The sequence below is a fragment of the Protomyctophum parallelum genome (assembly GCF_964188405.1).
Source record: "Protomyctophum parallelum genome assembly, chromosome: 12".
In the NCBI taxonomy this organism is placed as follows: Eukaryota; Metazoa; Chordata; class Actinopteri; order Myctophiformes; family Myctophidae; genus Protomyctophum; species Protomyctophum parallelum.
The window spans coordinates 46,236,778-46,251,050 of record NC_139712.1 but is presented as its reverse complement, the minus strand read 5'-3'; the positions used below and the strand labels follow the sequence as shown (position 1 = coordinate 46,251,050).

Below are 14,273 nucleotides of genomic sequence, written 5' to 3'. Positions count from 1 at the left end.
CTCTAAGCGCCTAAAGGTTTAAATGACGAATTATTATTGAATGTGATGCTGTGACATTTTAAGATTATTTATGTCTCCTATGTGATACTGTTTGCTATGCTGTTATTTATATTTAAGCAATAAGCCACGAGAGGTCTCAGGTTACCGGGTATTTTACACTGCCTGGGGGCGGAGGGTCTTCTACCCCCCAGCCAGTGTAAAATACCCGGTAAGCTGGGGCCTCGAGTGGCATATTGCTTTTCTAAAACGGTTACAAACATATAGCAATATTATCCTAATAAAACTATTAAATTCACAAAAGTATCTACGCTTTGCGCCACCAGAGCGAGCGAGCCAGAGCCACAACACTTCCTTGTTTTGCTCCGCAAGTAGCCTATGTGACGGGAGAATAGCGCTTGATGTATTTACGGGGCTGCCTGGAGCCACACATTCACAGTCATATGAGCCGGGCGGTGCTTAGACGCCTGCACAGCATGTGTTTGTAAAGCAATCAAGCGCTCCCCTTCCCCAGTTCAGCTACAAGGCTGCAGGATGATGACAAAGTGATTGAAGGAGTGGGTTATCGGTGAAATTTACACCGGTCACGTGACGGTAACCAGCCAATCAGAATGAAGTATTGGGAGTTTGGGACTACCCGTTTTATATTTATATTTTTCTAATGGCCGAGGGGGGACATATTAAGTAACACAGAAGATGGTAAGTGAGTCTTGTGTGATTGTGAAGTATATCCTCGGCCTCAGGATTGTGAGCGATGCCACTGATTACATTACATTCACCCATGATTCACACACACATTCACACACCGATGCATAAACCATGCAAAAATGTTCCGGCCCAGGTGCCCTTCTGGGACAGTGCATTTCATTCCTCATACTGTACAAACATGCCATTCAAGTGAATATTTGATTAAGGAGTCAAGGACTAGAATATGTTTTGGTATTTTAGTATTTGGTATTCTTTCAGCAAAATGTCGATTTTTGTGTTAAACTTTTTGCGGATAAACTGGATCTGCACTGGCCCTGAGAAACCGAGATAACCTTTGCAATCGATGCCATGCCCGGCATCCCGAGATTTATTTTATTCCCCATAATCCAGGGATTAAAAAAATAAATAAGTAGCAGCTTTTAGCATTTATGCTAACGGAGGTCATATTTACCTAAAAACGGCCACAATACTCGTGTGCGTGTCTTTATGTGCATTAGCATTATGGATCATAATATGCTCATAATGTGATATTCAGGGCTTGATTAGAGCTTAATTTGACTTGGATGTGACAAAAACAATGATACTATACCACTGGCGCTACCACTACTATACCACTCTGATGAAGACCGCAAGGTCGAAACGTATAATCAGCACCTAAATAAAAGGCTCTAAATGTCCGTGCTGCTCCAGTCTCTTCTCCTTATGCAAGGGAAATTATCCCTCGTGGGTCACGGAGTACTTTGTGCTACATAGAAACTACCAAAGGTTCACCTTAAGTCTGTATCGCTCTGACTCATCCCGCCTTGACGGGGCCTTCTGAAAGGGGTCAGGTTGGTGAGGTCAGTGCCCCCAATTGGTGGCACTAAAAGGCCTTTCCACAGGCAGCAGAGGCGGATAGAGGTGTTTAACATGAACAACAGGATGTTTACTACTACATTATTGACGCATCTAGGGATGTCCCGATCCCTTTTTTCGCTTCCGATCCGATCACGATCACTCAATTGCTGTGTTAGCCGATACCGATACCAGTGTTGTGATCTCGTGTTGTGTTTATAGCTATCTAGCTATATATATATATATATATATATATATATATATATATATATATATATAGCTAGATAGCTATAAACACAACATATCTTGTGTGGTGTTTATAGCAGACTCCTCACTCAAATGTGCACTTGCAGTTTGGTCAACTCCAAAGCAAACTCCACATGCCCCAACATTTTATTTACCTGCCATAGTGTCAACCCCTTACCCCTGTGTGGGATCGGTGGTTAGACTGGCATAGTGTCAACCCCCTTACCCCTGTGTGGGATCGGTGGTTAGACTGGCATAGTGTCAACCCCTTACCCCTGTGTGGGATCGGTGGTTAGACTGCCATAGTGTCAACCCCTTACCCCTGTGTGGGATCTGTGGTTAGACTGGCATAGTGTCAACCCCTTCCTTACCCCTGTGTGGGATCGGTGGTTAGACTGGCATAGTGTCAACCCCTTCCTTACCCCTGTGTGGGATCGGTGGTTAGACTGGCATATTCACCGATACCGATATGACCCCATATGACAAATAAGGGCCAATCTGATACTTTTCCCCCAATACCGATACAGTATCGGGACATCTCTAACTAGACCCTTGCTCTCCAGCTGTGGGAGGTCCATGTGCTTCAATGTTTACAACTGTTCTGTTGCTCCCGGTCGGGGAGTATGGATTTGCAGAATGGGCTATTTTTCTAATGGCCGAGGGGGGACATATTAAGCAACACAGAAGATGGTAAGTGAGTCTTCTGTGAAGTATATCCTCTGCCTCGGGCCTCGGGGTTGTGAGCGACGCCACTGATTACATTACATTCACCCATGATTCACACACACATTCACACACCGATGCATAAACCATGCAAGGCACCAGCCTGCACGTCAGGGAGCAATTAGGGGTTCAGAGTCTTTCTCAAGGACAGTTCGAGGGGGTGAGTGAGTGAGAGAGAGAGAGAGAGAGAGACAGAGAGAGAGAGAGAGAGAGAGAGAGAGAGAGAGACAGAGAGAGAGAGAGAGAGGTGTCGTGCGACTCACTTGTACAGAGGGATGTCAGGCTCCTTGCCCTCCGTCCTCAGGGTCAAACAGCACTGCTGCAGCTGAGACTTGGGGTCATTCCAGTCCTGGTTCAAAATGAACTCCTGCAACGATAACACATGCACACACACGGTGTCACCGAGGCCAACGATAACACATGCACACACACGGTGTCACCGATAACGATAACACATGCACACACACGGTGTCACCGAGGCCAACGATAACACATGCACACACGGTGTCACCGAGGCCAACGATAACACATGCACACACGGTGTCACCGAGGCCAACGATAACACATGCACACACGGTGTCACCGAGGCCAACGATAACACATGCACACACGGTGTCACCGAGGCCAACGATAACACATGCACACACGGTGTCACCGAGGCCAACGATAACACATGCACACACGGTGTCACCGAGGCAACCATAACACATGCACACACGGTGTCACCGAGGCCAAGCGTTCTGCTTCGTGATACATCAATCACACTGATAGTGAGATTACAGGGTTCTTGCACCATTTTGAAAGTAAAATGTAAGACTTTTTTAAGACCTCAGCAAATGCAATTTGAGACCCAAATAAATGACGCAACGCGCAACAATGTCTTCCTATATTGAATTTGGCTAATGGTCGGGCTGGCCAGCGAGCCAGTGGGAGGGCCAGAGACCACCGTAGCCCAGACCGTAAAATTCCCAATTTTTTTCTGACCTGAGATCAGATTCTAAAAATGTCAGTCGCTCTTCGATTTTTCAAAAATAGCAGACCTACAAGCTCGTATCGCGCCACTCGGTGGCGCGATATGAGCTTGTAGATCTGCTATTTTTAAATAGCTAAAGCATAACATGATGCTGACACCAAAATGGGTGCCCGGTCAGAATGTGTTAAGACTTTTTAAGGACCCGCGGGAACCCTGGAGAAAGAGTCAACGGTCTCTGGATTGCCTTACGATGATGGCAGCAAGCGTTATGGGCAAGTTTATAGCAAGTTTACTCCCAATGAAGAGACAGAGACAGAGACCGCTCCGACGTCAATTTAATGGTGACAATGTTGTTACTTCACAGCACTTCGGGATCTGGGGATACAAGCCCAGTAAAATCAACCTTTTCAATATAAAATATATTGTGTAGAGTCTAATCGATTCATTGAACCCACCCCCCATATTAATCAATATCAGATAAAACTTATACGATTTTATATTATGCACATGCCATGGTCACATAACCATTATATGTTGAGTGCATGCTTTGATGGTTACAGTTTTATAATCAGTTTTGATGAGTAAACCTTTGTGGAGATCTTCTCAGTTCTCATTGTATGCTAGTTACTGCCATTCAGGATGGAAAATTAAATCCATTTGGATTTGGGGAGAAGTAGTTTCATAAGGGGCTGGTATGAAGTAATTGATATAAAGAGAACATGTTCAGTTCACTACTAGTCTACACTCTACTCTACACCTGCCTTCATTTCATCTGATTGTCTGTCTGGCAGGCACTTAACAAGCGATCGTTAACTGTGTCTGTTAGAGAGGGGCAGAGAAGAGTGGCTTTGCTCAACTTGATTTATACTTATATTCTCCACTCTGATGAAGGTACATGTTCGATATATCATGCAGCCTTACTTATTAGCCTATATTTTAGCTCTTTTTTTTTGCTTGAGGCAGGCGGGCCGCACAAGACGACGTCGCGGGTCGCATGCGGCCCGCGGATCACCAGTTTGACACCCCTGGACTGTAGACTGATGCTGGGTTCTTGGTTTGACTATGATACTACGCCCTCTCTCTGCTTGTGATCATGTATCATGTGACACACAGTCTTCAAGAAGAAAGGAAACCATTCATGAATACCAATGAATGATTTCCACTTTCCACAGATTAGCACAAGTGAAGTTATATGCCCGGTGATCTAACATCAAACAGAATCAAAGTTACAGAACAAAGGGAGTCCATCGACACGCCTCAAGCCTAAAACGGCTGGTCCGGGTCATCCCAGGAACATGACTCTGATGAAGACCTTTTTATGTCGAAAACGTTAGTCGTTCTGTGTACTAGCACCTAAATAAAAAGGCTTAACCCATTCTGACCTGAGATCAGATTCATACGAGGTTTTCCACTGGACACACACTGGTCTGATGAACCCATTCTGACCTGAGATCAGATTAAAAAAATGTCAGTCGCTCTTCGATTTTTCAAAAATAGCAGACCTACAAGCTCGTATCGCGCCACTCGGTGGCGCGATATGAGCTTGTAGATCTGCTATTTTTCAATAGCTAAAGCATAACATGATGCCAACACCAAAATGGGTGCCCGGTCAGAATGGGTTAAAATGTCCGTGCTGCTCCAGTATCCTCTCCTCCTTCAGAATCAAAGTTATATTTGACAGATTAAATATACAGATAGACATAGCTAATCAGTATGGAAATACATAACGTTACCGTCTCTCTCTCTCTCTCTCTCAGTCACACACTCACCTGGGGGACACACGACCGGTCTGACTTGTTCCCCCGTGTGCAAGGGGACCGTTCATAACGAGTACAAGTACAGTACAAGTTATAGTACAATTATAGTGCATGGCTACATGTACAATGCTGCACATTTAAAGAAAAGAGCGGCCCAGGCCGTAGCGTAACGGTCTGGGCACCGGACTGGTGATCCAGTCGCGGTGTGCCGCGGGTTCGACTCCCGGACCCGACACGGCCTTTACTGCATGTCATCCCCCCATCTCTCTCCCGTTTCCTGTCAGCCTACTATCTGTCCCTTAAAAAATCAATAAAAGGCGTAAGCCGCAAAAGAATATCTTAAAAAAAAAAGAAAAAGAAAAGAGCATTATAAATCTGTCCTTGCCGTTCATGGTTCACCTCCCCTGACTCGCCCCTTAAAGCGCAAATAACATGCATTTTAAAACTGCTTTTAATATTTAATAATCATATTGTCTATGTCCATCAAAGTTATTTCTAATGGTTTGAGCCTCAATCACCACTCTGATATAACCAGGCCTTGTCATTTCTTTCTGGACTTTTAAAGCAGTTTTAGCTGCAGTACCACAATGTCCTGAGGTGGTGGGGGTGCTGATATGCAGATTATTTAATATTTGAGTCATTATAATACTGATGCTAGATAAAACCAGGCTTGTTTCCATTACATGCCAACTTGGAAAATCAACAATGGTGGACATTGTAAACAATGTGGAAATGCAAATTTGGAACTGAAGACTGAAGAAGGAGGAAATATACAAAGTAGGGTGACATTGATGACATCACGATGAGACCAAAATCAGTTGAGCTGTTCCTGAGAGCAATTTCCATTAAAGCACCCATATGATATGAAAGACTGATTGTTCAAAATTGGTTATTTGTGGGGATAGAAAACACATATGGGAGCCCCAAAAACACAAAATAAATGGAAAAAGTTGAATTTTATGTTATAGGTCCTTTAACACTTTAATTGCCCGGGGTTATTTAATCCATTACATTATAGCGCCCAGTCGATTTATAAACACGGACCACTTTTACCGACGGACCCTGTTCCGGATGTGGCTGTAGCAGCTAGATGTAGCCACACCACTCTAAAGGCCATCGACAACAACGGGAGGTAAGAATAATTCTATCGCGACTAGTGACTGGACAGTGGAGGGCCGTCTAACACGGGATGATTTTTTTTAAATAATTAAACGGGATGATTTAGATCGCGAGTTATCAACGTTTTTAGATTTTCGATGACGTCTCACTGTTGCGCAACATCAAGGATTGCAGGCGCTTCCAGGCTGTGGATTGATGCGATCCGTTTTCATATCAATAAACTTCGTCTTTTGGATCGAACTTCGTCTTGGGCGTTAATAATAGAAAGGACAAATAACTTCGTCCTGGGCGAGAAAAAAAATTACCCGCGTCACCTCACCCATGTTCCTTAAGGCCCAAACCACACCAGTCGCAACTCCTTGCAACTAGTCAGTTTTAAGACATGGCACACGAGTGCAACTGCCGTTGGGGATAATCGTTGCAAGCAACTACTCGCAAGCGTTTTGGTTGCAAGGAGATGCATGGCAAATCATTGGTGTGGTTTGGGCTATAGTTTCACTCTCAGACAGTCATTTCAGACAGTCTGTGCCATCTCAATTTGGAAGCGTTGATGCTCCGAAATAGCAACAGAGCTCTGAGAGACGCGTCGACAGGGTATAGGGGCGTCTAGTCGACGTCTCCAGTGCGGCTGCAGCTGCACCTGAAGCTTGCGTGTCAATGTCTGATGCTTGCAGTGTTTGGGGCTGCTCTCTCTCTCTCTCTCTCTCTCTCTGCATCATGACTCATGGCAGTAGGGTACAAATCACAGGCTACTTAAAATGAAAGCGCCGTTTCTGAGGCCCCCTGGAGCAGAAGTGTGTCCCAGGTGTGTGGCCCTGATGCATCAGCCTCGTCCAACAGGGACTTGTAAAAGCCTGCCTCCATTAACAGACCGGAACACGTAAGAAGAAGCCTCATTATAGACGGCAGACTGAATCTAGAGCTGTCTGCTCCTATTCATTTTCTACAAAGAGTGTTTCTGCCTCGGTATCTGCCGCCGCTGCGCTCTCCCTCTCGCTCCTCGGGAAATCTGCATTCCTTTAACTCGAAGCAGGGACAATTTAAAGCGCCATAGATGGAATTGACAAAATTCGCACATAATATATTACTCAGGATTTGTTGGCTACCGTTTGAAAAGTGAGAGCATGCAGTAAGACAAGGGTATAGTTACAATATGCTTTGTACTGATTTTCTACTGTTTTTAATATTAATACACCCTGCACTCATCCACTTTGGACTGGAGCTGGAGTCATGGTCTCATCTTCATTGCAATAATCAGCAGTAGACTGAATCTAGTCTAGACGAATGTTACCTCGAATTGTATAGGCTAGTTGCAGACATGCAGTTTGAATAGCCTATAATATAGTGAAGTGTGTCAGTCACACTTTTTCATCAGACACACTTCATTAGTATTCATTGGCCGACTTATTGTTAGAAGTTGCTGTGTGAATTGCCTCAAAACTATGGCTCGCAGCCACCCATTATCACCTCTCAACACACATTCTTTCACATCAGACGCCGCGCAACACTATTGAAGGCCCCTTTCTTGCCACCAGCCCCTACTCCTGCATATCAGATACACCCTTTGAAGGCTTCTCGGCAGCATGCGCTAATTCTCATTTTGCTCTTAACGTCGTGTCGCTGTACCCACATGATGAGTTCCACGGCAGAACACAAGAGCGCATTTCTGGAAAGGCGGCGTGCTCTCAGTTTCACAACGTTCGCTCGCTCTTGGAAGTGGAAATGAGGTGTGCTCTCTCAGCTGCTTTCCAACAGCTAGAGGGAGTGTCCCCTGAGAGGCCCGCCGCAACAGCAAATTAACACGATGTCTGCACAGGCGCACACACGCATTTTTCTTTCGGGTCTCGAGCTAAAAACGTTTGGGAACCACTGCTGTAGAGCGTTGTTTCCTCAAACAGTGGGTCGGGACCCATTTGTGGGTCGCGGACACATTGTTGTCGATCCCCTTAGTTTTTTGTATTTTAATTATTGTAATTTCTAAACAAAAAACACATTCTCAAAAGAGCAAAACTCTTCATGAAATACCAAAATCCAAATATCTTTCAGTAATGTCATGAAGAAATGAAGGAAAAGTCTAAGAAAATTCCATGAATTAGAACAAATGCACACATATGCGTGCAATCCGTGCAGACACAAATATGTTTGTTCAAATATTCAGCAGTAAACCATTACAAGTCAGACCGTGGTCTTGTATCCCCAGGTGAAGTATGTGAAACAAGCACACAATTTAACCAGTGGTGGAAAGTAACCAAGTACATTTACTTAACCCATTCCCCGCCTAGGGCGAGATTGGACGAGATGAATTAATGATCATAGATCGCCTAGGGCGAGATCGTGTAAGGGGAACCCCCCCAAACTTGCATCGGTCCACCCCTGTACTAGACAGGAATGAAAGTCGGCGTAAGAGAAAAATAAATCATGAATTAATAACATGGCGTGCAGCGCACAGCAATTTTTTGGGTTGGTAAAATGTTTTTTCCCAAAGTTGCCTTTACCGAATGTGTGTGCCAATCGATGGAAGCAGCTTTTGAAGTTCTGACCCTATGCCCTTACTGAGCTGCATTCAAGACACTTGCCTTGTGTTTGACACCTGACTTGTGTCTGAACACAGCTTTGATGGATGTGTTCTGCCCCCCCTCAAACAAAATGTTTGGTCAATATACCATTGGAAATGCATTGGAGCGGCCATTAAACAGACACAAGATAGACACAAGACAGGTGTCCTGAATGTGTGAACGCAGCCCAGTAAGGGCAAATGTCGCCACCCCCCGCTCACCTCCGCCCCTCCTGGTGCTGCGGCCATCTTGGAAACTAAACACAATATAAACAAACCCTTATTATAGGCATGTAGCCTTCAGTAGTCTATTATGCACCTTGTATAAGATTGCCGCGAATAAAAGTCAATTATGCTACAAGAAAAAAAAATGGATACAGGATAGGTGGGCAGTGGGCACAATAGGACATCTGGGCACCTCGACATTTGGCTATTTTGTCCAAAATGATAAAAGAATAAAATATTTGAAAAATTGTCTTAAGTAATGTAAATGATGTGAACGTGCATGGTACATTGTCAGACTTCATTTGATCCTTCAACTTATTGTTTGTTCCCCAAATGGATATACAGATTTTGTAGCAATTTGATATAGGCTATATATTTTTTTATGGTATATTTCCTAAAATTCTACTGTACAGTAAATTGCCATTGATTATTGTTCACACTGTCAGCTGTTTGTAAACTGAAGAGCCTAGGAGCACCTCTCTCCACGTTCTGTGGGCTTGTAGGTCAGTTCTGTTCCCTGCTGCATTGTGAAGCCAGACATACAGCGGTGAATGGGTCACAAAATGGTGCATTTATATAGCGCCTTTATCCAAGGCGCTTTACAGAGATTGTGCATTACATTCACCCATTCACACACACATTCATACACCGATGGCAGCGGAAACCATGCAAGGCACCAACTAGCACATCGGGAGCAATTAGGGGTTCAGTGTCTTGCTCAAGGACACTTCGACAGTAACTCTGGGGGAGCCCGGGTTCGAACTGGCAACCTTACGGTTGCCATCCAGGCACTCTACCCCTGAGCCACCGCCGCAAACAAACAAGAGCTAGCCGCATACACAGCTTAACATTAAAACACCATCAAGTGATCTGTGCAAAATATCCAGCGTAATCGTTCATTAGTTCACCGCGATGACATGTCGTGTTGAAACCTTTACGTGAAACGCATACGCGGCCCGGCGTTCACATCAAACATCACAGCGGAGGTTGTAAAAGATCTCCATAAAGGTTTACTAGTTTCCTCATGCAGATCGGCTACTTTCGCCGTTTGATAACTTTGATTTGTCACAATTGTTGATTGAATCTTAAAACGTGAATAACTCTTAATCTAAATCATTCCGTCCAATTCTAAGCAAAGATTATGTTTTAGACAGCCCATCGCGGTCCCGTTGGGATAGCGCCTGGTTGCGTTATCTTGTCTAATCTCGCCCTAGGCGATCTATGATAATGAATTCATCTTTCAAAACATTTGAGTACATTTTCTCAAGTTAATTTTGAATTCCGGACTTTGGCTTGTAACAGAGTAGTTCTACATTGCAGTATTGATACTTTTATACTTACTACTTACTTTAATTTCAATAACAAGTAAGACGCGCAAACGCGGGAAGCGAACGCAGCTCGTAAATGGCAATAACAACAATTAGAATAAATTACATACTTTTTTAGGGTTTTCTTTTTAAAGTTCTCTTTTTTGTGTTTTTTTAAGATTTTATTTTTAAGTTAAGTTTTTTGAAGTTAAGTGTTTTTAAATTTCTTTTTTTAAGTTAAGCTTTTTCATTTTAAGCTAAGTTTTTTTTAAGTAAAGTTGTGTGTGAGTGCGTGCGTGTGTGTGTTTTGTGTGATACAGCTGTGCCCTCTGGTGGCGGGCGGGTGGTGTCACAGCGGGACAGACACACACACAGACAGACAGACAGACAGACAGACAGACATGATCTGCAGGGTCTCATAGTTAGTGCTCAGTGCGTTCGCAAACATTTGAGTATTTTTTCCCCCACCCACTGCTCATTGGTTTGAGCGTGGCAGGCCGTCAATGTGGAGCTCACCTTCAGCCGGGGGAAGAAGCAGACGTTCATGAAGGTGTGAACATACTCCAGGTCTTTGTCGATGTACAGGGCCGCGATGAAAGCTACAGGTGGGAGACAGAGAGAGAGAGAGACAGAGAGCAACACAACTTAATCCATTAAGATCTGAGTCCAGATTCTAAATAATGTCTTCTAAATCATGACAGTTTTCTGAGAAGCATATGTTTGCATATGTTTCTCAGTGGTGCTCAAATTCTTTCACGTCAAGGATCCCAAATATATATATGTCTTTGGCCGCCAGACCCCCAACTGAAAATATGTTGTTTCACGGGGACCACCGCCCCCCTCCCCCCGAAGCAAATATTTGAGTTAAAACGTTCGCTGTGAAAGCGTATATTCAAATACTTGCTCCACATTTTCACGATATATATTTAATTTTAAAAAACAGCAGGTTAAAGTGGGTAAACGTGGGGGGCCTGCTGGCCAAGTGGTCCAGGCGCATGCCACATATAATAATAATAATAATAATATTATTATGCCCACATATAGATCTATACATTCAGAAACGGTTCTCATGGTCGCAGCAAACGTATTTCCTGTAGGCAGAGACGACAGTCACATAATATCTGCGGTGTAAACTCGCAGGTCTTCAACTACATTGACCTAAAATAACTACAAGACAAAATAAAAACACTTAAAACAAAGAAGGCCTGTGGGGCAGACGGAATTCTAAATGAAATGATAAAATTCACAGACCTCAAATTCCAACTGGCCATATTAAAACTCCTAAATATCGTGCTCAGCTCTGGGATTTTCCCAATAAAGGGCTGATAACGCCACTCCACAAAAGTGGAGACAAATATGACCCAAATAACTACCGCGGGATTTGTGTAAACAGCAACCTCGGAAAGATCCTCTGCATGATCCTCAACCACAGAATTCTAAATTTCCTCAATGAAAGCAATGTCCTGAGCAAATCACAAATTGGCTTTCTACCAAAATATCGCACAACAGACCACATTTACACTCTCAACACCCTAATTGACAACCAAATAAACAAAAACAAAAGCAAATTATTCTGCTGCTTTGTCGACTTCAAAAAAGCATTCGATTCAATTTGGCATGAGGGCCTGATGTACAAACTGTTGGAAAGTGGCATTGGGGGAAAAACCTATGACATCATAAAATCTATGTACACGAACAACAAATGCGCAGTAAAAATAGGCGAAAAGCACACAGACTTTTTCCCCCAAAATCGAGGAGTTAGACAGGGATGCAGCCTGAGTCCAACACTCTTCAACATTATCAAAAACGTTAGAACAGTCTACAGCTCCAGGCATCCCCTTGGCAAACACAGAAATCAAATGCTTACTTTACGCAGATGACCTGCTGCTGCTGTCCCCAACCAAGGAAGGACTACAGCAGCAACTTGATCTCCTACACAAATTCTCCCAGACATGGGCCCTGACAGTGAACATAACTAAGACTAAAATCATCATATTTAAAAAAGGTCCCAGCCGCCAAAACCATTAGCAAACCATGATCTTGAAAAATGGGATAAACACCAAACCGAGACCCTACACACAGAACTCTGCAAATTCATTCTCCGTACCCAGCGAAAAACACCAAATAATGCATGCAGGGCAGAATTAGGACGATATCCACTCATAATCAAAATAAAAAAAGAGAGCACTTAAGTTCTACAACCACCTAAAAGAAAGTGACCTAGATGCACTCCATAACAAGGCACTCACACACAGTGAAACTCTAGAGAGTTGCCCCCTCAGCCATCTGGCCCTGGAACACAAACAGAGCCACGAGATAGAAAACCCATTGGACTAAACCAAATTATAAAACAGCAAAAGGAAAACTATCTGACACATTGGAAAGAAGCAACACAAAAGCAGAGTAAACTAGAATGCTATCTGGCCCTAAACAGAGAATACACAGTGGCAGAATACCTGAGCACCGTGACCGACCCAAAACAAAGAAAAATCTTAACTAGGTACAGACTCAGTGAGCACAGTCTCGCAATCGAGAAAGGCCGTCATAGGCAGACCTGTATCCCGAGAGAAGACAGACTATGCACCCACTGCACACAAAATTAAGTGGAAACAGAGCTACACTTCCTAACCATCTGTCCATTGTACCAAGACATCAGAGACACATACTTCCCACAGATTACAACCACACACAGAGATTTTGAAAACATGACCAATGACAAAAAACTCCCATATCTGCTGGGCGAAGTACAACAATGTGCAAACACAGCAGCAAGATTTGTGAGTTGCTGTGATAGGAGAAGGATATCAAATTGAACACAACCACCCTAAAGACTAATCATTGTGAATATTCCTGCACTATACCTGCATTGAGTGACCTTGGTACATAGAATTTGATCTATTGAAGATTCTGACCTTCAAATGTACGTCATTTTTGTTTTGATTGTATTGCTGTATTGTTGTATTGTTCTTTCTGCTTTGGCAATGTAAACGTATGTTTTCTCATGCCAATAAAGCCCTTTGAATTGAATTGAATGGTAGAGTGACTGATGTTAGTAACCTTCCTCCCTGAATTGGCAACTGTCATGTTTTCATTTTCACTTCACAAAGCCGCACGCGCACACGCACACGCACACGCACACACACACACACACACACACACACACACACACACACACACACACACACACACACACACACACACACACACACACACACACACACACACACACACACACACACACACACACACACACACACACAAACAAACACACACACACACACACACACACACACACGTGATACAATAATAACGGCACTTGACATTGCCATAGAACATTCCATGAGAGAGGCGACGTTTGCACTCTCATGGATTAAAGCGAAATAAATCATCACGACTGAAACGTGTGATTTGTGAAACAGTATTACTAAACAATTAACACTTAATGTGTAAACATTATGATGTTTTAGTAGTATAGTTCCTGCTGTATTACATACTGCCAACCAGGTGAAGAGGTCACAGACTGTAGTAAAGTATGACAAATCAAAGACTATTACGAGTTTATGGAGAATTCTTGAGAACATAATATATTGCTAGTTTGACTATTACAAATGCTTAATATGTGAGTAAATTTGACTGAGGGACTGCCATTGGATTGTTTTGAATTTTCGTTTTTTCATGTTTTATGAAAGCAGGGAATCATAGCTTCAAATTGTCATATTGGTTGTTCAGTTTGACCCACCAGTTTTGGAGATATGGCTTATATAGAGTAATGTCTTACAGAAAACAGCGAGTTGAGAAAACGGGCTTGAAAGGTTCACTTCTGTGGACTC

General features: G+C 43.4%; 1 protein-coding gene across 1 annotated transcript in view; it reads right to left on the bottom strand.

The window, feature by feature from the left end:
• Positions 1–14,273, bottom strand: part of drosha (drosha ribonuclease III) — a 232,053-nt gene that overhangs the window by 26,102 nt on the left and 191,678 nt on the right. The window contains exons 32-33 of the mRNA XM_083777811.1: positions 10,960–11,042; positions 2,772–2,875 (exon numbers count right to left, since the gene is read on the bottom strand). Of these exons, the coding sequence (XP_083633937.1) occupies positions 2,772–2,875; positions 10,960–11,042 (187 nt within the window). The remainder of the gene's footprint in view (positions 1–2,771; positions 2,876–10,959; positions 11,043–14,273) is intronic.